Source organism: Vulpes lagopus, chromosome 3 (genome assembly GCF_018345385.1).
Source record: "Vulpes lagopus strain Blue_001 chromosome 3, ASM1834538v1, whole genome shotgun sequence".
NCBI lineage: Eukaryota > Metazoa > Chordata > Mammalia > Carnivora > Canidae > Vulpes > Vulpes lagopus.
Window position 1 is genome coordinate 129,627,211 of NC_054826.1, and position 24,317 is coordinate 129,651,527.

The 24,317-nt window shown below is 40.9% G+C and overlaps 1 protein-coding gene across 1 annotated transcript in view; it reads left to right on the top strand.

The window, feature by feature from the left end:
* The first annotated feature begins 343 nt into the window (after positions 1-343).
* Positions 344-24,317, top strand: part of LOC121487121 (pepsin B) — a 36,051-nt gene continuing 12,077 nt past the window's right edge. Inside the window, exons 1-3 of the mRNA XM_041748563.1 lie at positions 344-427; positions 4,611-4,826; positions 21,344-21,369. Of these exons, the coding sequence (XP_041604497.1) occupies positions 344-427; positions 4,611-4,826; positions 21,344-21,369 (326 nt within the window). The remainder of the gene's footprint in view (positions 428-4,610; positions 4,827-21,343; positions 21,370-24,317) is intronic.

Sequence of the window (24,317 nt, forward strand, 5' to 3'; positions counted from 1 at the left end):
AAGAAAGATGCAAAGAATTCTCAACCCAGATGTGTGCGGGTGGTGGTGGTGGATGGAGGTATCCATTTTTCTACACTGTTGCATCATTCCCCTCCACCAACCCATAATGAAGTTGATCTTAAGGAGTTGGGTAATGCCTGCACTTTGACCATTCCTTTTTCTTTCCGTTGTGTTTCTTTTATGGGAGATATGGCCTTTTTTTGGTCAGAGAGAAGGGAGCTCAGTTCAGCCCCAATTCACCTGCATTCTCATCCCTGCCCTGTCAGCCACTGTTCCTGCCTCAGTATCACCTCTATTCATGCTCTGGTGGTTGGCCGCAACTATAGAGTGCAAAGATCTTGAGATGGAGATACGATTGCTAGAAACTCTCATGAGTAAGCTGAAATTCATCAGCAGGGACTGTCCTCATCCACTGGAGCAACATAAGGTATTGGTAAAGCCAAAGCTAGAAATTCTCCGCTCCTGGATTCTAGAAACTAGCAACCAAGAGCAGCTCTCCACAGCTTATGGTCTATTCCACCTTGTCTATCATTGTAGGATGGGGACAAGATTTATTAATACATGATTGTTTCCCACCTTCCCACTCTGTCCCCATCACACTAATAAAGATCTTGTCTGTCTGATTCCTGTTTCTTATGTTATATGTATACAGACTGAGGGACTGGAGAAGGAGAGAGAGAGAGAGAGAGAGAGAGAGAGAGAAAGAGAGAGGCCACTAGGTCAAAAAAGGTAAAAAGAAGGAGTAGTAAATGAGATTTTTAAAAAGCTGGAAGGGCACTTGATGGGGATGAGCACTGGGTGTTATTCTATATGTTGGCAAATTGAACACCAATAAAAAATAAATTTATAAAAAGCTGGAAGGCAACAGGGAAAAAAGAAGGAATAGAAATTATGGGTGGGGGAGATGAAAATAGAAACTTAGAATTTGGAATTTCTTGGGGGAGATGTTCCACACCAACATATCTGGGGGAGCATGTAGGAGGAAGATTTTGAGAAAAGTTGCATATACTTAAAAATTAGGATTTTTTAAAAAATCGAGAGATTGATTTAGAGGGCACGAGTAGAGGGAGGGATGAAGGGAGATGGAGAGAACTTCAGGCAGATTTTCCCCTGAGCACAGAGCCCATGAGGGGCTTATCCAAGACCCTGAGATCATGGCCTGAGCTAAAATTAAGAGTCAGATGGACACTCAACTGACTGAGCCACCCTAGACCCCACAGATTAGAGACTTTTTAATGTTCTGCAAGAGACAAAAAATATTGGAATTCCTTTTAAATTATTTTTGGCAGATATAATGTGGTTTTTAAATGTAATTCATGCAGAAAGTGGCCACATGGACCCTAGTTTATGTTTGGGTTATACTTGTAAAAGTATTCTAGAGCTTTTATTTCTTATGTCATCACTACTTATGAAATATCATTCATTTGCTCATAAAGTATTTGTTGAAATGTCTTTGTGTAAGTAAAATCTTCCCTGTGTCCTTGACATCGTTTTGCATCTCCTCTGCCTACCCTCTCAACAGCTAGGAGAGGTAACTACTGCTCCTTTCCTCCTCCCACAGCACTTTGTACCTCTGACATTGCACTACACAATGCACTGTATTTTACCCATTGCACATCTGTCTCCCCAACTCAATTATGATCTAGCGGAAAGAGACTTTATTATTCTAAGTCCCCAGATCTGACGTGTCTTCTGATAACAAGTGCTTAGCAATTATTTACCACCAAATTCATGATGATACAAGTGACACAAATGCTGTTACAGTGAATGGTGCCCGAGAGTGGCAGGAAAGAGGAAGGTATCACAAAGGAAAGCATGTTAGATTTCATCTTGAACTATATTCAGGAGGGACTCACTGAGTAGAAAAAGTTAGAAAAGGGATCTCATGCAGAAATCAGCATAAGAACAGCAAAGAGGCTGGAGAATTTGTGTAAACAGCGAGTGGCAGGATATCTCAACTGGCTGGACACAAGGTACCTGAGACGATAGCAGGAAATGAGGCATCCAAGGTGGGTTGTGGCCAGATGGGAAGGGTCTTGATAAATGTCTGGACTTGATTCTCCAGTCAAGGGGCCCCATAACGGGTTTTAGCAGAGGAGAGACCTACGATATTTGAGGTAGAGGGCTCTGCTGGCAGGGCTCCTCTGCTGTTGACCAGCGCTCCGCTGGGCTCCCCCAGAAACTCAACTCCAGATAGATGCATAGCCTTTGTTCCCTGTGGAGCATCTGCTCTAGAACTCTGGACATTTTCCTAGGCTCATAATCATAGCTGAAAGACCTAAATAGAAATGAAAGACCCCTGTGTATCTGACCCCTAAATCCAGAATTTAGAGCCAACCAACAGTAGGTGAGCTCTTGGCTTCCCCCTTTCTTAGCTTCACTCTGATTCTGCTCTTAGTATGCAAAATTCACCAGAAATCTCAAAATCTGCTCTTCACACCATCCTGGTAGAAGTTTTGATCAAGGCCTGCTTCTGTGTGCCATTCAAAGACATGTTCAGAAGAATATTATCTTGTTGAGAAGATTTGCTCTGTAATGAGTTCTCTGAACTTGGCTACAGCAGGTGAGGGCTCTGACAACAAAATAGGCTGTGTGGGGCAGGGCTCAGGAATGGACAAAAGTAGACCTGGAAGCAGGTCCTAGGCTGGTTTTCTGGTACTCTGCCTTCTGCAGCTGTTCCTTTTTCACAGAGATAATGAGGCCCATCTAGGCCCAGCCCTTATGTAGAGAGCCCTGGGCCCAGGCATTTGTGCTGAGCTGCAGCCATGATCGGGCATGCTGCTTTTAGCTGCTAAATCACACAGTCCCTAGCCCTTTTCCCTCTTTTCTATACCCATGGGGGTCCTCTCCAGCATGGAGCAGAGAGCAGGGATCCAGCCCCAGCTTCAAGAGGCTAAGGGCACTTGATGGGATGAGCACTGGGTGTTATACTATATGTTGGCAAATTGAATTTAAATTAAAGAGATGCAAAAAAAAAAAAAAAAAAAAAGAGGCTAAGGATTGGTTTGGAGTTTCCATGCCATTTCTCTCTTGTCCTGGCATGTACCCCATTAGGCTGCTACTTTTTCAGACTGTTGTGCTCTGCCTTTTCACATGCTATGATACTGGAATTCAAAGAGTGAGGTTCTCTGTGGGTTGCTAGAAAGTGCTAAAGGAACAAAATACAGGTTTTAAAGGCCCAGAGGTGTGTTCCAGGAATTCAGGCATTCCCTGAATATATCTACTCCAGTGCACTGCTTCTGTAGGTTCCACTCTGAGTTCCATTGCTTCTCTCTGCAGTATTTTAACTAATAAAAATGTTTTCACAACCCCGTGTTCCCTTTATCTCTTCCCTTTCTCATCACCCGTATCTTGCCCAATGTCAGCTGCTCTTGAGGAAGAACTAATGCTACTCTCTGTTCAGATCCACTACCTGACACCACACCATCCGGAACAGGCCTGAATAGCTGTGATTCACAAGCAGTGTGAGTTGCTGAGCAGCTGCCTTACAGGCAGCATTCTGAAGCCTCTGCAAGTAATGGTTGTTGCTCTCACTGGACATGTAGTAGATCATAGACAAAAATAGATGGACTGGAGCTTGACTTAAGGTAATTGGTGAGAGGTAAGTATGCAGTCATTTGGAGCCATAGTCACTACACCAGGTGTATGGGCCAATGGTTTAATTAAGAGACATTTATTTAGTTCTGAGTGTATGTCCCTTCAGTTACCTCACTACATCCTTGCAACAAATTTTGAAGTAGGTTTTACTCCTTCCATTTTCATCAGTAAGCAAATGGAAGTTGAAGACATGTGATAAAGTATCCAGCATCCTGCCCCTGGAATTGGAAGAACCACACTTCAGGTGTAATAATATCTTCCCCAGGCCCATACTCTTTCTAGTTCACCACTTACTAGGTGAGGGAGAATCCAGCACCAAGATCCCCTCCTCACCAGGGGTGGTTTAGGCGCAGGCTGTGCAGAGGAAAATCATTTGTGGGAATTCCTGGGAGCTGAATGGGCTAATGATAATGATAATTATCCAGCAGAGCCATGGGCTTACAGCTTCCCTGGGAAGCCCCCAGCTAAGTCATGGAATCATTGTTAGTATTTTTACAGGTCTGACTGTGTTGCTGCCGCTGTGGCTGAAATGTGTCATGAGGGTCTTTTTTTCTGATAAGGGTGTTTCCACCATCAGTTGACCTCAATATTTGAAAATCTGAGGAGTTTGCGTTGCCATCTTCCATCTCCCAAAGGACATTCAAAGTTATTCCAAAAAAAAAAAAAAAAAAAGAAGAAGAGAAAAAGAAAAAGAGAAAAGAAAGAAAGAAGGAAAGAAAGAAAAATGAGAAGGGGATGTGGAGAGAGAGAGAGAGAGAGAGAGAGAGAGAGAAACGGAGAGCGTCCTCTACTTCACTCTGCCATGGCCCTCACATCCTCATTCCTTTGAATAGGAGATGGGAGTGAGGTCTGCTGAGGATCAAAATGATCCTTGCCAGGGTGTAGGATTAAGGTAGCAATAGAATGGGCTAGTTTAGACAGGATTCATCATTAACTCTTCAGAAGTTAGAAATCTTCAGGGACTCCAGGGGCCACTTTTATCCTCTATTTATTTGTTCTCACTCCATTCCCAGGTCTTTGAGAAGAGGGTTTGGCTTATAGTCTTACCTCATCAAGCTGGCCCATCTTATGCCTTCCTCACATCTCTAGCCTTAAATCCAGAGCAAGAACTGGCATCCCCACAGTATTTCTGGGGGATCTTCCCCAAGAAGACCATGAAAGAGATCCAGGGCATGGAGATGCCAGGTTTCAAAGACTCCCGATTCCTCATCCCTGGTCTTCCCATCCAGGTGTAGCCATGAAGCTTGTGTGTTACTTTACCAGTTGGCCCCAGTACCACTCAGGTCCTGCCAAATACATGTCAGAGAATGTGGAACTCTGCCTGTATACGGATCTTATCTATGCCCTCACTGCTTGATCAAGCACAAGATCATGCCCTGTGAGTGGAATGGTGATGTTCTGTAGCCCAGTTCCAGGCCTTCAAACAGTGGTCAGTACTTTGTTCTCGCATATCTGAGAGAGTCATAGGCCAGACACTCTGGGTGAACTTGAAATCCAATTCAAAGGTAGTTTTGGGGACCATCTCCCCACCCAATATGGAAAGGGTAACTCTGGAGAAGAAGAAAGAAAATGTCAACTGTAAAATCAAAATGAGTTCCTTCTCTGCAGTAATTTTATCTTCTAGAAAAATTGGCTTCATTGGTCTAATCCTCTATTTCTTGTTCCCTACTTTTACTTCTAAACTGGAAGCCCCTGTCATAATCTGGTCTCTGTCCTTCTGAAACTTCTTAGCCAAGGGAAGTGAGCAAGAGAAAGTCAAGAATTGCCAGAGGGATTTAAAAGGAAAGTAGCTTTGGAAACTGAAATTCACCTCAGGGAACTTTCTAGAAGAATTACCTTCCTCCTGAGATCAGAATGGAAGAAGTCAACCCTATTTGGAAGATCCTATTTTCTGTTTTCAAATAGGTAGTGCAATGAACAATTTGAGGAGCCAGTGGGGGAGGTTTCAACCTACAGAGTCTCATGGGTGTCTTTGGGGAAATGTTCACCATTCCTTCCATGATAATGTCTCCAGTCATAAAGCAAAGTTCTCTACAAGATCCTACTTGCATATTGTGTAAGAGGAAGGCTTCCACTCAGTCTGGCCTCTGTCCTTCTTATCCAGAAAGAAAAAGGGTAGATCTTTGACCTGAAAACTTGTATAGGTGCTCTAATATGAACGGTTGGCATGAAGTTGATCCTTAGAGAGGCAGGAGGAGGATCCCAAGAGAAGAATTCTTCCAAGAGAAGAATTCCTGATCTTGGGAAGATGAGCTGAAACCAGTTTGAAGGTGAAGAAAAAGGTGATTGAAGGGGGCACGAAAGATCTGAGAGGTATATCTGCAGGAGATTTTCTAGGACAGGGAAAGAACTAGAATTGGGAAATGGGAAATTTATCTTAAAATAGGGACTAAGTGGAGTCCAGAGTTTTTATTCCTAGGATCATAGGTTGAGGAAAGGCTGAGAACTAGAGGTAGAGAACCAATATGAAGGGTTGCTCTATGGAAAGAATCTGTGACCTACACATGACCTATGCATAGTATATACTTGATATTTATTTGCAATGCTTCAGTTTATTTTAGTAACTATTTCTTGAGCATGTATTATGTGTTAAGTACTATGGCAGGCACTGAAAATATAAATCTGAGATATACAAGGATTAAGGAACTACAGAAAAGAAACTCTTAAGAATATAGTGTCTCCTCCCATTTCAATTAAAGCAAAGAATATGGATAGGGGGACATTGCCAGTTCAGGAAACTCATGAAGGATACTAGATATCATTGAGATACCTCAAGGATATTAAATATTTATTGAATTGCATAAGACACATTTTGAGACACTGAGAAAAATGAAAAGAAAAAGAAAAGATGAATAAGAGAGTCCCAGGAAGCTTCCTGTCTAGTGGAGAGACAAACATATACACACCCAACTGAATACTGTAATGGGTAAATGCCATGATAGAGCATGCATAATGTGATAAGAAATTGTGAGAAAATAATGGTAAATTCTGCCATTTTCTGGAAGGACATTGTAAGCGAAGGGACTTGCATGAACAAAGGTATAGAATGTGACAGTATAGTGTGTTTGGTCGAACTCTGAGGAATCAAGCAGCAGGAAAACTAGATCCTAAAAATAGGAAGAGAGAAAGAGGGAGGGAAGAATTAACGGACATTCTGCGAATGGAGAAATTGTCATTCATTTTTCCTTGCTGCTGATTTATGATGCTTTTCCTGAGGGGATTTGGGAGTTGAGGAGAGGAGAGTCACCTGGAATGTGACTGATGAATGTTGCAAGAAGACCCTAAAATAACAGGGTGGTTCATTTGCAAGCACTAAACACCAGTCTAGTTTTATTGCTCTCTAGGCTCTACTCCTGTAGATATGATATCAAACTATGGGGAGTAGAGGCTAGAGATGAAGGTAGAGTTAAGGACAGTGCTTTATGCGCTGCTCATAGTTCCTCTGATATTTCTTGGAGCTTGGAGAAAGAAGGAAGGGGAAAGGTGATGGCATCTGAGTGCCATCAAGGATCATGCCTTCCTCCTTTGATACATTTAGACCAGAGGAAGCAAAGGTAACACAAAGAAAGGCAAGATTGACCTGAGGCAGAAGGAGGGAGATTCTGAGTGTTTATACCCATTTTATTCATAAGGGAGGAGATGAAACCACAGCTGCCCAAGAAGAGGAACATTACTCCTTGTACTGCTGATAAGGGTAACAGAGATCTCAACCTTTTGCCATTGGAGGGTCATCGAGGGCATAGACTTTTAAGGAGGAGAAGGTAGAGCTAACCATAGTCAGTGGTAATAGTCCACTAACTTAGGTGTGTAAGGAGTGGGTAGCTTCACTCACTTAAAGCCTCACTCACCTTGGCAATTCTTCACTGGTAACCAAAAGGGGATCTGATGGTACCTATAGGCACACTTGCCTCTGAAATCCCAGCCTCAGGCCAAGTCTTCATGCTTATGGGAGGCAGCTGACCCCCCAACAGGAAAGAGTTCATTTTTGAAACTATGATAAATGTTCATTTCTATTCCATAGAAAGAAAGGGTCCCTGCGTGTTATTGATTACCTACAATGTGCTAGCTGTTTTACATAAGATACTCCATTTGATTCTTATAATAAGCCTAGAGACTGAATTAAATGAAGAATGCGTGTGGAATATATGTTCAACAAATGGCAGGTGCTGTTATTATGAAATATGTACTATAATTTCCATTTTCTAATGAGGAAAGTGATGCTAAGAGAGGTTGCTTTACTTTCTGAGGACACATAATTAGTAAGTGGCGTAGTAGGATTTGGCTTACAGGTTTTAATAATTCCAAAGCTTATGCTCTTTCAACCATACCTTATAGACACTCAGTTTCTAAGAATATTTGTCATTCCCAGAGTCCCTTATACAGGGTGGGCATGGTTTCCTCTTTTAGAAAACAATGTGGCTGTATATAGTGGAATTATATAAATATGTATGTGTACCCTTTAGCCTCCAATTCAAATTCCTGGGTGTTTATTGGAATGACAATATAATCGAAGTATTTATATGTAAAGGTGTTTCTTAAAGTCTTGCTTATAACTGCCAAATATTGAAACAATGAGGAAATAGTGTATTAAATTATAACCTATAAGCACAAAAAGATATTTTCAATCATTAAAAATAAGTACAAAAATTAAGCATTAATATGAGAAATCTTTATTTCCTATTTAAAGTGAAAATGAAAAAAAATCTAGGGTATAGATGGTTTTTGTACTGGGATAGTAGCCTTGTAAATGATGATGGGTGTGCAAAGACTGGAATTAACATGCCAAAATGATGAGTTGCTTTATGTTTGTGATTTTTTTGAAACTTTCTGATAATATTGCATCATGCTTCCGATAATTTTATAGTGTTTTAAAAGACTCACTGCTGCATTGATAAACTCTTACACCACAGGTGATAACTCTGAAAGCCAATGGGTTTGGTGGTGCTAGTGTTGGGCTCATGACTTGGATGGCTTCCTGGGAAACTTCTGCAGTAAGGGGTCATAACCTCTGACCTTTAAATTCAAATTTCTGCTGGTCCTGCAGACACCAGGTAATTGGAGAAACATATGTATACTTCAAACTATACTTTATTTTTTAAAAAGATTTACTTATTAGTTTATTCATGATAGGCAGAGAGAAAGAGAGAGAGAGAGAGAGACAGGCAGAGGGAGAAGCAGGCCCCGTGCCAGGAGCCTGACTTGGGACTTGGTCCTGGGACTCCAGGATTGCGCCCTGGGCCAAAGGCAGACTGCTAAGCCACCCAAGGATCCCTCAAACTATACTTTACATAGTTCAAGAAACTATAGTGTTGTGTCATGGATGCCCAAGGAACTGCTAAGCCACCCAAGGATCCCTCAAACTATACTTTACATAGTTCAAGAAACTATAGTGTTGTGTCATGGATGCCCAAGGAAGCAGAAGCACAAGACAGTATCTGGTCTGAGGATTTTAATTCATTTTTAGCAAAGAAAATTTTAAATTTTCTAAAAGGTGACATATAATTTACTTCTCAAACTGGAGTACTTACTTTTTAAATTTAAATTTTATTTGCCAACATATTATAACACCCAGTGCTCGTCCCATCAAGTGCCCTCCTCAGTGCCCATCATCCATTTACCCCATTCCCCCCACCAACCTCTCCTTCCACAACCCTATGCTTGTTTCCCAGTTAGGAGTTTCTCATGGTTTGTCTTACTCTCTAATTTTTCCCACTCAGTTTCCTTCCCTCCCTTATAATCCGTTTCACTATTTCTTATATTCCATGTATGAGTGAAACCATATGATGATTATCCTTCTCTGATTGACTTACTTCATTCAGCATAATAGCCTCCAGTTCCATCCATGTCAAAGCAAATGGTGGGTATTCATCCTTTCTAATGGATGAGTAATATACCACATCTTCTTTATCCATTCATCTGTCAAAGGACGTTGTGGCTCCTTCCAAGTTTGGCTATTGTGAACATTACTGCTATGAATATTGGTGTGCAGGTGTCCTAGCATTTCAGTACATCAGTATCTTTGGGGTATTTGTGCAATTGCTGGGCTGTAGGGTAGCTCTATTTTCAACTCTTTGAGGAACCTCCACACTGTTTTCCAGAGTGGCTGTACCAGTTTGCATCCCCACCAACAGTACAAGAGGGCTCCCCTTTCTCAACCTGGAGTACTTCTGAGTGGATAGTGTAACCTTGTACAGTTCACAGTAAATTGGAATGGACCGTCATCCTATGCCAGGACTCACAAAGCATTGCACCAAGCATGGGACGTAACGATTTAAATGATGTAACATGAGAGTCAACAACCTGAACATGAAGAAAATTGATGGCTTCTGATATTCAATAATTTCTCATTTGAAACTTGAGATGGGCTGTTAAGGCAAATTATTGAACAAAATCTTGGGAAACTGCATTTTCTAGAAACCTAGTAAATACAGTTTTCCATCTGACAATATGTTATACAAGATTACTGGCTTGCTGTGGTGAACTTGAGACTAACTCGTTTTGCCAATCAAGAAATAGCTATTGTCTAATTCTGCAAAGAAATGAAAAACTAATGTTTATGAGACTGGATATTTTTCCTGGTCTAGTGGGTGAAGTTAAACTAGTATTCTCTTCACTTCGAACAAAGCATCCCACAATAATCTTCAACTCTGCCCTAATCTTGGTGAATATGCCCCCCCTGCCCCATCTGGCTAGGTTTGAACTGATGAAGAAGAAAGGAATTTTCTAATCTCATGTGTAGATGTGTCTTCAAAGTTTTCATGGGCTGCCACTAGTGGTGTTCTATTGTTAAGTGTGTAGGCTGTGATGCTCCAGAGCCTCCTAAGTCCATACTTTTCAGCACATTCTGTGAAGGCAAAGCTGATGGGATTGGTGGGGACTGTAGGGATATACCCAGGTTTTCTGAGTGTACTAATGGCAACACTATGGCCAGAAGATGTCCAGATGGCCTTGTATTTGACCAAAGCCACTCATGCTGTAACAGGCCTTGAACAGAAGAATGAGGCTGAGGGGTGCCTGGCTGGCTCAGTTGGAAGAGTATGCGACTCTTGATCTTGGGGTACTGAGTTTGAACCCCATATTTGATGTAGTGATTGCTTAAATAAATAAAAACTTAAAAAAAAGAGGGGATGAAGCCTTTCTAGAGTTTATTTCAATTCAATAAATACGTGTAACATGATGTTGTTTTGCTAATCATTTCAATTATTCTCTTTCTTTTATCATTACCGTTTAGAAAGTCATTTTCATGTTGGATACTTTCATAATTTCATTTTCATGTTGGATACTTTTCATAATTTCATGTTGGATACTTTCATGGATGAAGAGAATTAAACAGACATGATCCCATTTGTTTTATAGATTTGCACCCTTAAAGAGAATGTGCTCATAGCTAGAAAATACATTTTATTTTATTTTTGTTAAGATTGTATTTATTTATTTGAGAGAGAGAGAGCATGAGCAGGGAGGAGGGGTAGAAGGAGAAGCATACTCCCACTTGCTAAACAGGAAGCCTTATGTGGGACTTGATCCCAGGACCTTGCGATCATGACATGAGCTGAAGGCAGACACTCAACTGACTGAGCCACTCAGGTGCCCTAGAAAATACATTTTAAACAAATATATTGACAACCCATTTACAATGAACTGAAGCCAAAAATAACTTTATTTTTATTTTACTCTATTTCTCAAACTGAACTCATTTGCTGCTGAATCAGTTCTCCTTCAAAACTTCTTAATGAACTCTTCTTCTCCCAGTCACTCATGACTGCTAGCTGATTGATTATATTCTCTACCTTTGCAGGAGGCCTTCCTGGACCCAACTTGACCATTTACAGAGATTAGGTAACTGACTTACTCTCAACCATTTTAATATTGGCTCTAGTCATTAACACTTTAATTTCCTCAATATTATTTCATAAATGCTTTCCTATGGCTTTTGCACACTCTCCAACTTCTCACTAGAGAACCAGGTAACAATAGAAAAATCTGTACATGTACAGAGGATGCAATGAACATTCTTTAAGTTACTTTATCCTCATATAAAGAGCCAGTATAGTGAGCTCCACTGCCTTCATCTCCAGGATTGTTGGAAACCCATTTCTCTTGCTACATCATGAATTCACATTAATTTGCCAGTCTTGAAAACTAGTTTCTGGAGTCTTTGTAAGATGAAAGATCTTTATTCTGAGTCTCCAAGAATAACTTTAAAAATTAACTCTTCCCATTATCTCACTAAATCCAGAGATCCTCTAGCCATGCATCTTAATAGTCATACTAGCTATTGGGCACTCTTTTTTTTTTGATTTTTATTCATTTATGATAGCCACACAGAGAGAGAGGCAGAGACACAGGCAGAGGGAGAAGCAGGCTCCCTGCACCGGGAGCCCGATGTGGGATTCGATCCCGGGTCTCCAGAATCACGCCCTGGGCCAAAGGCAGGCGCCAAACTGCTGCGCCACCCAGGGATCCCCACTCTTTTTTTTCTGTATGTAACTAACTGTACACAACTTTACATGTTAACACAGTTAATTTCCACAATAACCTTATACAAAAGGTATTACTATCTACATTTTATAAATGAAACTGAAGGTTGGAGAGATTAAGCCACTTGGCCAAGATCAAGTCTCTAGTACATGACAGAGAAGGTGTTCAAACAACTCTTTGATTTCATCTCTGCTACAAGGATTCACATTTTCTATTTAGGATTGGGCAGTACCCATGATTCCTGATTTCCAGGGTATTGCTTCTCTACTATTCTCATAAAGAACTTATTCCAGCTTTACCTAAATATGGAATGGTTGTGTTGTTTTCTTTCCACAGATTACCACTGTACACAGGTGATTCAAATCATAAGCAAACACTAGGAGGCGGGCAAGATGGTGGAGGAGTAGGATCCCCAAGTCACCTGTCCCCACCAACTTACCTAGATACCTTTCAAATCATCCTGAAAATCTAGGAATTCAGCCTGAGATTTAAAGAGAGAACAGCTGGAATGCTACAGTGAGAAGAGTTCGCACTTCTATCAAGTACAACTTGTTTTTAGCCACTCTGCACCAAGCAAAATGACTAGAAGGAAGAACTCACCACAAAAGAAAGAATCAGAAACAGTATACTCTCCCATAGTGTTAAGAATTTGGATTAAAATTCAATGTCAGAAAGCCAATTCAGAAGCACTATTATAAAGCTACTGGTGGCTCTAGAAAAAAGCATAAAGGATTCAACAGACTTCATGACTGCAGAATTTAGATCTAATCAGGCCAAAGTTAAAAATCAATTAAATGAGGGATCCCCGGGTGGCGCAGCGGTTTAGCGCCTGCCTTTTCGCGCCCAGGGCGCGATCCTGGAGACCCAGGATCGAATCCCACGTCGGGCTCCCGGTGCATGGAGCCTGCTTCTCCCTCTGGCTATGTCTCTGCCTCTCACTCTCTCTGTGTGACTATCATAAATAAATAAAAAAATAAAAAAAATCAATTAAATGAGATGCAATCCAAACTGGAGGTCCTAACAACGAGGGTTAACGAGGTAAAAGAATGAGTGAGCAACATAGAAGACAAGTTGATGGCAAGGAAGGATGATGAGGAAAAAGAAAAACAAAAGATCATGAGGAAAGATTAAGGGAAATAAATGACAGCCTCACAAAGAAAAATCTACATTTAATTGGGGTTCCCGAGGGCGCCAAAAGGGACAGAGGACCAGAAAGTGTATCTGAACAAATCATTGCTGAGAACTTCCCTAACTTGAGAAGGGAAACAGGCATTCACATCAGGATATAGAGAGATCCCACCTAAAATCAATAAAAACCCTTCAACACCCTGACATTTAATAGTGAAACTTGCAAATTCCAAAGATAAAGAGAAGATCCTTAAAGCAGCAAGAGACAAAAATCCCTAAACTTTATGGGGAGAAGTATTGGGTTAACAGCAGACCTCTCCACAGAGACCTGACAGGCCAGAAAGGGTTGGCAGGATATATTCAGGGTCCTAAATGAGAAGAACATGCAGCCAAGAATATTTTATCCAGCAAGACTCTCATTCACAATAGAAGGAGAGATAAATATAGGCAGGAACTGAAAGAATATGTGACCACCAAACCAGCTCTGCAAGAAATATTAAGGGGGACTCTGTAAAAGAAAGATGAAATCCAAGGAAACAATCCACAAAACAGGGACTGAATAGGTATTATGATGACACTAAATTCATATCTTTCAATAGTAACTCTGAGCATGAATAGGCTTAAAGATCCCATCAAAAGGCGCAGGGTTTCAGACTGGATAAAAAAGCAAGACCCATCTATTTGCTATCTACAAGAGACTCATTTTAGATGTAAGGACACCTGCAGCCTGAAAATAAAAGGTTGGAGAACCATTTACCATTCAAATGGTCCTCAAAAGAAAGCAGGGATAGCCATCTTCATATTAGATAAATTAAAGTTTATCCCAAAGACTGTAGGAAGAGATGAAGAGGGACACTATATCGTACTTAAAGGATCTATCCAACAAGAGGACCTAACAATCATGAATATTTATGCCCCAAATTCGGGAGCTGCCAAGTATATCAATCAATTAATAACCAAAGTTAAGACATACTTAGATAATAATACTCTTATACTTGGAGACTTGAACACGGCGCTTTCTACAACTGAAAGATATTTTAAGCACAAACTCTCCAAAGAAACAAGAGCTTTAAATGATACACTGGACCAGATGGATTTCACAGATATCTACAGAACTTTACATCCAAACGCAATTGAATACACATTCTTCTCAAGTGCACATGGAACTTTCTCCAGAATAGACCACATACTGGGTCACAAATCAGGTCTTAGCCTATACCAAAAGATTGGGATTGTCCCATGCATATTTTCAGACTATAATGCTTTGAAACTAGAACTCAATCACAAAGAAGAAATTTGGAAGAAATTCAAACACATGGAGGTTAAAGAGCATCCTGTTAAAAGATGAAAAGGTCAACCAGGAAATTAAGGAAGAATTAAAAAGATTCAAGGAAACTAATGAGAATGAAGATACAACTGTTCAAATCTTTGGGATACAGCAAAAGCAGTCCTGAGGGGGAAATACATCGCAATACAAGCATCCATCCAAAAACTGGAAAGAACTCAAATACAAAAGCTAATCTTGCACCTAAAGGAGCTAGAGAAGGAACAGCAAATAAAACCTTCACCCAGCACCAGAAGAGAGTTAATAAAGATTCGAGCAGAACTCAATGAAATAGAAACCAGAACAACTGTGGAACAGATCAACAAAACCAGGAGTTGGTTCTTTGAAAGAATTAATAAGATAGATAAACCATTAGTCAGCCTTATTAAAAACATAAGAGAAAAGACTCAAATCAATAAAAAAAGGACGAAAAAGGAGAGATCACCACCAATACAAAGGAAACACAAACGATTTTTAAAACTTATTATGAACAGCTATATACCAATAAATTAGGTAATCTAGAAGAAATGGACACATTTTTGTAAAACCACAAACTACCAAAACTGGAACAGGAAGAAATAGAAAACCTAAACAGGTGGATAATCAGGGAGAATATTGAAGCAGTCATCAAAAACCTCCCAAGACACAAAAGTCCAGGGCCAGATGGCTTCCCTGGGGAATTCTATCAAACGTTTATAGAAGAAACCATACCTATTCTACTAAAGCTGTTTGGAAAGATAGAAAGAGGTGGAATACTTCCAAACTCGTTCTATGTGGCCAGCATCACCTTAATTCCAAAACCAGACAAAGACCCCACCAAAAAGGAGAATTATAGACCGATATCCCTGATGAACACAGATGCAAAAATTCTCAACAAGATACTAGCCAATAGGATCCAACAGTACATTAAGAAGATTATTCACCATGACCAAGTGGGATTTATCCCCGGGATGCAAGGCTGGTTCAACACTCGTAAAGCAATCTTGTGATAGATCATGCCTATCACAAAAACAAGAACCATATGATCCTCTCATTAGATGCAGAGAAAGCATTTGACAAATACAGCATCCATTCCTGATCAAAACTCCTCAAAGTGTAGGTATAGAGCATCTTAAAAGCCATCTATGAAAAGCCCACAGCAAATATCATTCTCAATGGGGAAGCACTGGGAGCCCTTCCCCTAATATGAGGAACATGACAGGGATGTCCACTTTCACCACTGCTATTCAACATAGTACTAGAAGTCCTAGCCTCAGCAATCAGACAACAAAAGAATAAAAGGCATTCAGATTGGCAAAGAAGAAGTCAAACTCTCCCTCTTTGTAGATGACATGATACTGTACATAGAAACCCCAAAGACTCCACCCCAAGACTACTAGAAGTCATCCAGTAATTCAGCAGTGTGGCAAGATACAAAATCAATGCCCAGAAATCAGTGGCATTTCTATACACTAACTGAAGAAAGAAAGAAAGAAAGAAAGAAAGAAAGAAAGAAAGACTGAAGAAAGAGAAATTAAGGAGTCAACCCCATTTAGAATTGCACCCAAAAGCATAAGATACCTAGGATTAAACCTAACCAAAGAGGTAAAGGATCTGTACCCTAAAACTACAGAATACATCTGAAAGAAATTGAGGAAGACACAAAGAGATGGAAAATATTCCATGCTCATGGATTGGCAGAATTAATATTGTGTAAATGTCAGTGCTACCCAGGGCAATTTTCACATTTAATGCAATCCTTATCAAAATACCATGGACTTTTTCAGAGAGTTGGAACAAATCATCTTAAGATTTATGTGAAATCAGAAAAGACTCCAAATAGCAGGGGAATATTGAAAAAGAAAACCAGAGCCTGGGGCATCACAAAGCCACATTTTAGGTTGTACTACAAAGCTGTGGTCATCAAAACAGTGTGGTACTGGCACAAAAATAGACACATAGATCAATGGAACAGAATAGAGAATCCAGAAATGGGCCCTCCACTCTAAGGTCAACTAATATTCGACAAAGCAGAAAGACTATCCACTGCAAAAAAGACCATCTCTTCAATAAATGGTGCTGGGAAAATTGGACAGCCACATGCAGAAGAATGAAACTAGATCATTCTCTTAAACCACACACAAAGATAAACTCAAAATGGATGAAAGATCTAAATGTGAGACAAGAATCCATCAAAATCCTAGAGGATAACACGGGCAACACCCTTTTTGAACTTGGCCACAGCAACTTTTTGCAAGATACATCTATGAAGGCAAGGGAAACAAAAGCAAAAATGAATTATTGGGACTTCATCAAGATCAAAAGTTTCTGCACGGCAAAAGAAACAGTCAACAAAACTAAAAGACAACCTATGGAATGGGAGAAGATATTTGCAAATGACGTGTCAGATAAAGGGCTAGTATCCAAGATCTATAAAGAACTTATTAAACTCACCACCCTAGAAACAAACAATCCAATCATGAAATGGGCAAAAGACATGAACAGAAATTTCACAAAGGAAGACAGACATGGCTCACAAGCACATGAGAAAATGCTCCGTATCACTGGCCATCAGGGAAATACAAATCAGAACCACAATGAGATACCACCTCACACCAGTGAGAATGGTGAACATTAATAAGACAGGAAACAACAAATGTTGGAGAGGATACGGAGAAAGGGAACACTCTTGCACTGTTGGTGGGAATGTGAACTGGTGCAGCCACTCTGGAAAACTGTGTGGAGGTTCCTCAAAGAGTTAAAAATAGAGCTACCCTAGAACCCAGCAATTGCACTGCTGGGGATTTACCCCAAAGATACAGATGCAGTGAAACACCGGGACACCTGCACCCCAATGTTTATAGCAGCAATGTCCACAATAGCCAAACTGTGGAAGGAGCCTCGGTGTCCATCGAAAGATGAATGGATAAAGAAGATGTGGTTTATGTATACAATGGAATATTCCTCAGCCATTAGAAATGACGAATACCCACCATTTGCTTCAACCTGGATGGAACTGGAGGGTATTATGCTGAGTGAAATAAGTCAATCAGAGAAGGACAAACATTATATGGTCTCATTCATTTGGGGAATATAAAAAATAGTGAAAGGGAACAACGGAGAGATAATGAGTGGGAAATATCTGTGAGGGTGATGGAACATGAGAGACTCCTAACACTGGGAAACAAACAAGGGGTAGTGGAAGGGGAGGTCAGCGGGTGTTTGGGGTGACTGGGTGACAGGCGCTGAGGGGGGCACTTGATGGGATGAGCATTAGGTGTTATGGTATATATTGGCAAATTGAACTCGAATAAAAAAAAAGTGTCAGTCGCCCAATCGACTGTTCACTCAGTGGCTCTGATCTGTCTTTATTTTAAGATGTGACATTTGTTAATAGTATTTTTTGTATTAATTTTTACTTTTAAAAATTGTATTAAATGTTGTTTCTCTTGCAAATAAATAAATAAATAAAAGTTTTGCCAAAAGCCACCAGAACCGGACACCCCATCAACATTTAAGAAACAATTAAAAATTCTGGAACATAGGAAAAGCTTCCCAATTCATTTACATTTCACTCAAACCTGATAAAGAGTCAGCAAATATTTATTGACTATCTATTATATCCCTGGCAATCTGCTGGGTCCTGAGGATCAGGGAGGGGCAAATAAAATACTTAAATTTCTTCTTTGTGGCTCTCATAATCCCTCAGAAATAAATCATGTTCCTGGATGGGAAAATTCAACATTGTCAATTTTCACAGATCAATATCTTAATGTTCTAATTTAAAATCTCAAAGGGTATATGTGTGTTTATTTGATAAATTGATTATAAGTTTCATCAAGAAAAATACATCAATGAAAGCGATCAAGAAAATATTTCTTAAAAAAGGAAAAGTAATAAAGACATCTCCATGAGATATCAAAAATGTTATATAAAGGATTTTTGTATTAGTGAGAAATAATAGGAAGTTCAGAAATACTTTTGTATTTATGAAATTTATTTGATATTTTTCCTTTCAAGCTACTGGTTTTCCTTAAATGATGCACTATTTTGCTTTTTCCCATATATCAGTGGGTATGCATGATTCAGTACCTGTACAGTCAGAGTTTTGGGGTCTTCAGGTAGTGATGGAAGTAGGAGGTAGATGGTAAGCTGAATGTTTCACTCTCAGGAGATCAGAAAGATTTTCAGACCAATTTTCAGGATACTCTAAAATGGAAAGAAAAATAAAGGTTTTCTCTTGAGGGAATCAAACAGTGGCAAGTAGTAAGGTATGAGAATTTGGGGGATCCTGGAGATTAATTTTTATATAATTGTTGTAAAACTCTCTTAATTTTCCAGAGAGATCTTGAGCTGGGTTATTTGCCCTTCTGTATGCCAATGCATCTCTTTACCTATCAAAGGAGAATGAATGTTGGGGAATAATTCAGATAATGGAGGCTCTATAGATATGACGTGTAGGCAGGTGATTCCTAACCTGAGTTGTAAGTATGTACACAGTGGATGGTAAAGCATCTGGGTGGAGTCAAGTCAGCAAACTGAGGAAGTGAAGCCAATCAGGACCTCTACCAACAAGATGGGTCTGAGGCAGGAATCAGGTCCAGAAAAAGGAAAACAGTAAAACTGGATTTATTGAGCACTCTCCATGTGCCAGGCACTTGTCCCTGGAAAGCACTGGGTATGTTGACAAAATGTGGAAACTCTACTAAAAAAAGTTTAGTTGAGTGGGTCGGATGCTAGGGAGGCTGTAGGCAAGCAACCCAATTTGGGCTGTTGCCCCTGCTGAGTAATTCTATGGTACTCGGCAACATTTCGATTTCCCCCACTAGTCTCTGAGTTCCTGAAGAGTAGAGATGGTGTCTCAATTTTTGAATCCCAGTATTTAACATAATACCCTCACAGAGTGGGCATTCAAAAACTGCATGTCAGTGTGGACACCAGCTTCCAAAATGGCCTTCAGTGATTCTTGCCTGCTGGTTCTTTCCCATACTAAGACTAGTTTATCTAAGTACTAGAATACTGTGGATATATTGCTCCTCTTGGGATCATGCTCTTCCTTGGATCACTTACCCTGGGAGAAATAGCTGCCACTCTAGGAGCCCTAAAGAGAGGTCCACAGAGAGATACTGAGACCTCCTGCCAACAGCCAGCACCAGCTTGCCAGCCGTGTGAGTGAATCAACTTCAAAATGGCTCCTCTGGATTTAGTCAAGCCTTCAATGACTATTCCAGCCAATATCTTGACTGCAACCTGAAGTTCTTCTGACAGAATCCAATCCAGAACCACTCAGCCAAGCTGCTCCTGAATTACAGAAACCATATGAAATAATAAATATTTCTTATTGTTTTAATAGCTACGTTTTAGGATAAAACCAACTAACTTTTATCAAGCACCTACTCTGTGTCAAATTCTAGGGATCCAAAGATAAATTTGGCTCTGGGCATATGAGTCACCTTCTTCCAGAGAAGGCTGAAAGGAGGTGAGATGCACTGAGCCAAGTTCTTGGCTCAGCCTAAGGATCTGCTTTCAGGCCAAACTGGCAGCGGTCCCTACACCTGTGTCCACTCTTATCTGCCTGCCTGGCTTAATTCCAGTTCTAAGGGAGCACAGCTGTTGGCAGTGGCAAATATATGGCTCGGGGTCATCAAGGTGTGAAAAAAAACAAGCACTGACACCTGCATCAAGGTGAGGAAAAATAAGCCTTGACACCTGGGTAGCACTGACCACCCTCTTCACCAGCATACTTCGCCCTCTCCTGATCTGTTTTTCATAGAGAGTCAGACTCTACCAAAATTAGGTCACAGTGTTCCTTACACCTATTGCCACTACCCCTTCCAGAACGAGGAGAAGGGGGCATAGGTACAAGGTCCACATTTCTCTGGTAGTAATTGCCCTCTCCTTATCCTTGCTCTGGGATGTAATAAGAGAAGGCATTTGGCAGCTGCAACATCCTATGGCTGCTCTGTCTTTCCCCTCCAGAGCTGTGGCAATAAAAGCAGAAGGGGACACGGGAAGAAGTTGAGCAGGGCTAACTGTGCTCTTTCATGAACTGGATTCCTCCCAGGACCTTCGCTACTGGCCTTGAGTGTAGGGCCCAGTCCTGCAGAAGGAAAACTACATTCTTCAATTAATGCTCCGGTATCTCAACTCAGCTCCTCGTATGCTTTTTCTGGTGCTGGGCCCTGGGCTTGGTACCATGATTTCCAGCACAGTGCACTTCATTCTCTCTGTGGGCTTCCACATCCCTAAGGGAACTTGGCCTCAGTGCTGAGTTAATGCTTTCAATTATAAGCAGTTGTGTCAGATTAGCCAGGTCTTCTGCTGAAGGGGTTCTGCTGGCTTTCTCTCTCCAGTGGGGGGTTGGTGCTTGTTCTCATGAATCTGGGATGGGTGGAGATATGAACATGAAAGCCTTGAGGACCTGTGGTCATAAGATGGCAGCTATGCTGCTCCCACAGTGATAAAGAGGTCTTCCCTTCTACAGGGCTGTGACCAAGGTTGGTGTGGAGGCATAATGGGAAGATGCCGCTCTGGGTCTCCTACTCTTTTCACCCTTCTTCCTTCCCACAGGTGGGGAGGGGAGCTCCCTGGAAATGGGGTGGCAGGCATCTGTTTCCATGAGGCTACTACATGGAGTCTCTCCCACCACATGCCCTGGGCTCTGGGCAGAGGAACTGAAAGTCTAGCATTCAGACTGATATAATGGAGCCCTAGGAAAGGCCACCAATATATCCAAAGGCCTTGAGCCTTCAAAATTCTGGGTGGCAGGAGGTCCCAATATTGGAGTCTGTCTGATGACTTCCTGTTTTTGTATTTCTTTTTTTCTTTTTGCAGGTTTGGCTGTTCTGCTGCAAGGACATGTAAGTCAAGAAGAACACCACCTCCCTCTTCCTGAAACACACTCATTTTCCTCTCCTTTCTTCCAATTCTGCACTCTCTTCTTCCATAATGAAGTCAGGACTAGAACTGCAAGCCACCAGCCACTTTGCTGGATTCCAGAATGTCAAAGCTGAGAGACAACAGAGCTCATCAAATCCAAAATGCCTCACTTGATAGATGAGAAAACTAAAGCAAAGAGAGGGGAAATGACTTGTCCTTCATTACTCAGCATCAGGATTTATCCATATGTTCTGATGCCAACACCAGTGCAGTCTCAATTACTAGCAGCCTATACTGGTCTTTGTGTTGTCTTTTCAACCTCTCAAACTTCACCCACTTTGTGGTACCTAGGCATTGGGCTATGGGTGTGAGACAAGACTAAGGTCCAGACTGGGGGACTCAGAAGAGGAGAGTAAGGACAGCATGAGCTTTGGAGTGAGACTGTCTGGAAACAGTACATGCACAATAAAGATTTGGGGAAAGAATGGATGATTGAACTGGTATTAATCTTAATCTTTCAGTTTTGAGAAATTTTTCTGAGGCTCATCTAAAAATGAGGACAATATTTCTCTCATAGGACCATTGCAGGAATTAACATTTAAGCAAAACAATGTGTATAAATCCTCTAAACAAAGCACCAATCCCATCATATGCCTCTACAAAAGGTAGCTGTTTTACTGATAATGAACTTGAACAGCATGTGAAGTATTCATACAAGGAGTGCTATTATCCTGGTTACTTGCTTCTGTGATGACAAATTAATTTTATGTGTTGGTACTAATTGATTTTTAAAGCTTTCTGAGTCATAAAAGGTGCTCAGATTCTGTTGAAAAAAGTATCATGAATGTTTAATAAGTTTTCCCACAGGCATAGGAAAGGAGCATAGCAGTATCTACTGGGGACCAGGCTAACTTGAAGGTAGCCCTTCCCCCTTGCAGAGGTCATCAGCAAGCGAGACCAACCGTGGAGCTTTACACTACAGTGACAGATGCTTTCTCCTTACAGACCCAGCCTATAGGCCAGTGTCTTACTTTAACAATGGGCCCTAGTATCAACAGAACCAACCAAGTTCTTCCCCACAGATGCAAGCTCACATCTGTGCACATACCTAGTATGTGCCCTCACTGGCATAAATGACAAGACTGTTCCCTAGGAATGGAATAAGGTTAATGTCCTGTATCCTGAGTTCTGAGCCTGGAAAGAACAGCCTGCGGAATTGAATCCACAGTGAGTGGGAGAGGAGGAATAATAGAGAGCCCAAGTTCAGTCTGTAATTCATTCTCAAATATCGTAAGATTCTGGCAGACAAAACCCTTTGCAGATAGTTTCTTCCTGAAAAGGAGACATAGTGTCTGATACACATGGTAAACTATGGTGTAAACACTACATTAGCAGATGGGGGAGGAGTACTTGCCACGTGGGATTTTATTTTTATTTTTATTTTTTAAAAGATTTTATTTATTTATTCATGAGAGACACAGAGAGAGAGACAGAGACACAGGCAGGGGGAGAAGCAGGTTCCATGCAGGGAGTCTGATGTGGGACTCGATCCTCCTACCGGGATCACGCCCTGAGCCTAAGGCAGATGCTCAACCCAGGCGTCCCGCCATATGGAACTTTAAAGGTCATACTTAGGCGCTGCCCATTTTGAGTCAAGAATGAGGAGAGAATAGTTACTTTCCACAATGTCTGCATCCTGCAGGCTCACAAAAATCTCACTTGAATGTTCCCCTTTGTTTCTTTCTGCATCAAAGGAGATCTAGTTGATTTGCTGGCCATTGGTAGCTGGAACTTTGGCCCTTGGAAATAAGAATCTTTCCATGGCTAGGGCATGAGGGTGAAGGCAAGAGAAAGAGTCCTTCAGGCTGGGTGGAAAATAATGGTGCCAGAGGAGACCTGGAAATGGATATTGCAGAGGGGAAAGAAGCTGGTGTCTGGGAGAAACTGACATCTGCTGGTGGGAAGGGCTGGTGGCGGCAGCAGATGTAGAGAAATAGCAACAGAAAATGGAGAGTGGGCCGTCAAAACACTCAAAGGATCATAGAAAACAAGGAATAGGGGAGAAGGGGCTTGGTGATGGAGAAGCACCCAGGCAGATAAGAATGCAGAGCCCTAGGCTTGTCTTCTGGGAAACAATCAGAAAGGATTGGGGGTCTCACAGGCGTTTAGGCTTGGAGTTGGACAAAGGGGATTATAAGATTAGACCTGACTTGCATATAGAGTTGCCTGAGTCAGTGGTAAGTCACTATTTAATTATGAAAATGGTACATCCCACGATTGTTTTTAAAATTAGGTAGCACAAAGTAATTTGACATACAAAATAACTTACCCCTGTTTCTTCTTCTCTTCCCAGGTTCTCCAGAGATAACCATCCTGGAAGTGCAGTGTTAGAATGAATTGCAGTGACTGCTTTTCTTCTTGTTCTAACAGCTAAGTAAACTTTCTGGAAGTTACCTATCAGCTAGCAAGCTAATTCTCACCTATAGTATTTCATCCAAATTTTTCTGCCTAAAGTATCCACTCCACCAATATATCTTTTCCTTATCTTGCCCACAAATCACTTAAATAAAAAATCTGGATAGGTTAATCCCCCCAAACTCCAACATCTCCCCCTGCCCTTAAGATACCCAATTTGTGCTACTTTACTTTCATTAAAAACAAAAACAAAAACAACTTCCTAACTATAAAATACCCGAACTAGGAAAAATAGATAAGGAGTTTGTGATTTAGTTTACAAAGTGTTCATCATAGGCTTAGTATAATCAGGAACAAACCTAGTGTTTATGCATATGTTAATAGGCTATAAAGATGCTGACTGTGGCAGAGGAACTAAATATTCTAAGATATTAAAGCACCTCCAAGTAAAGGATTCATAATATATTTAATAGCACATTCCTTGGGGGTCAGAAGAGCTACATTAAATGTATTC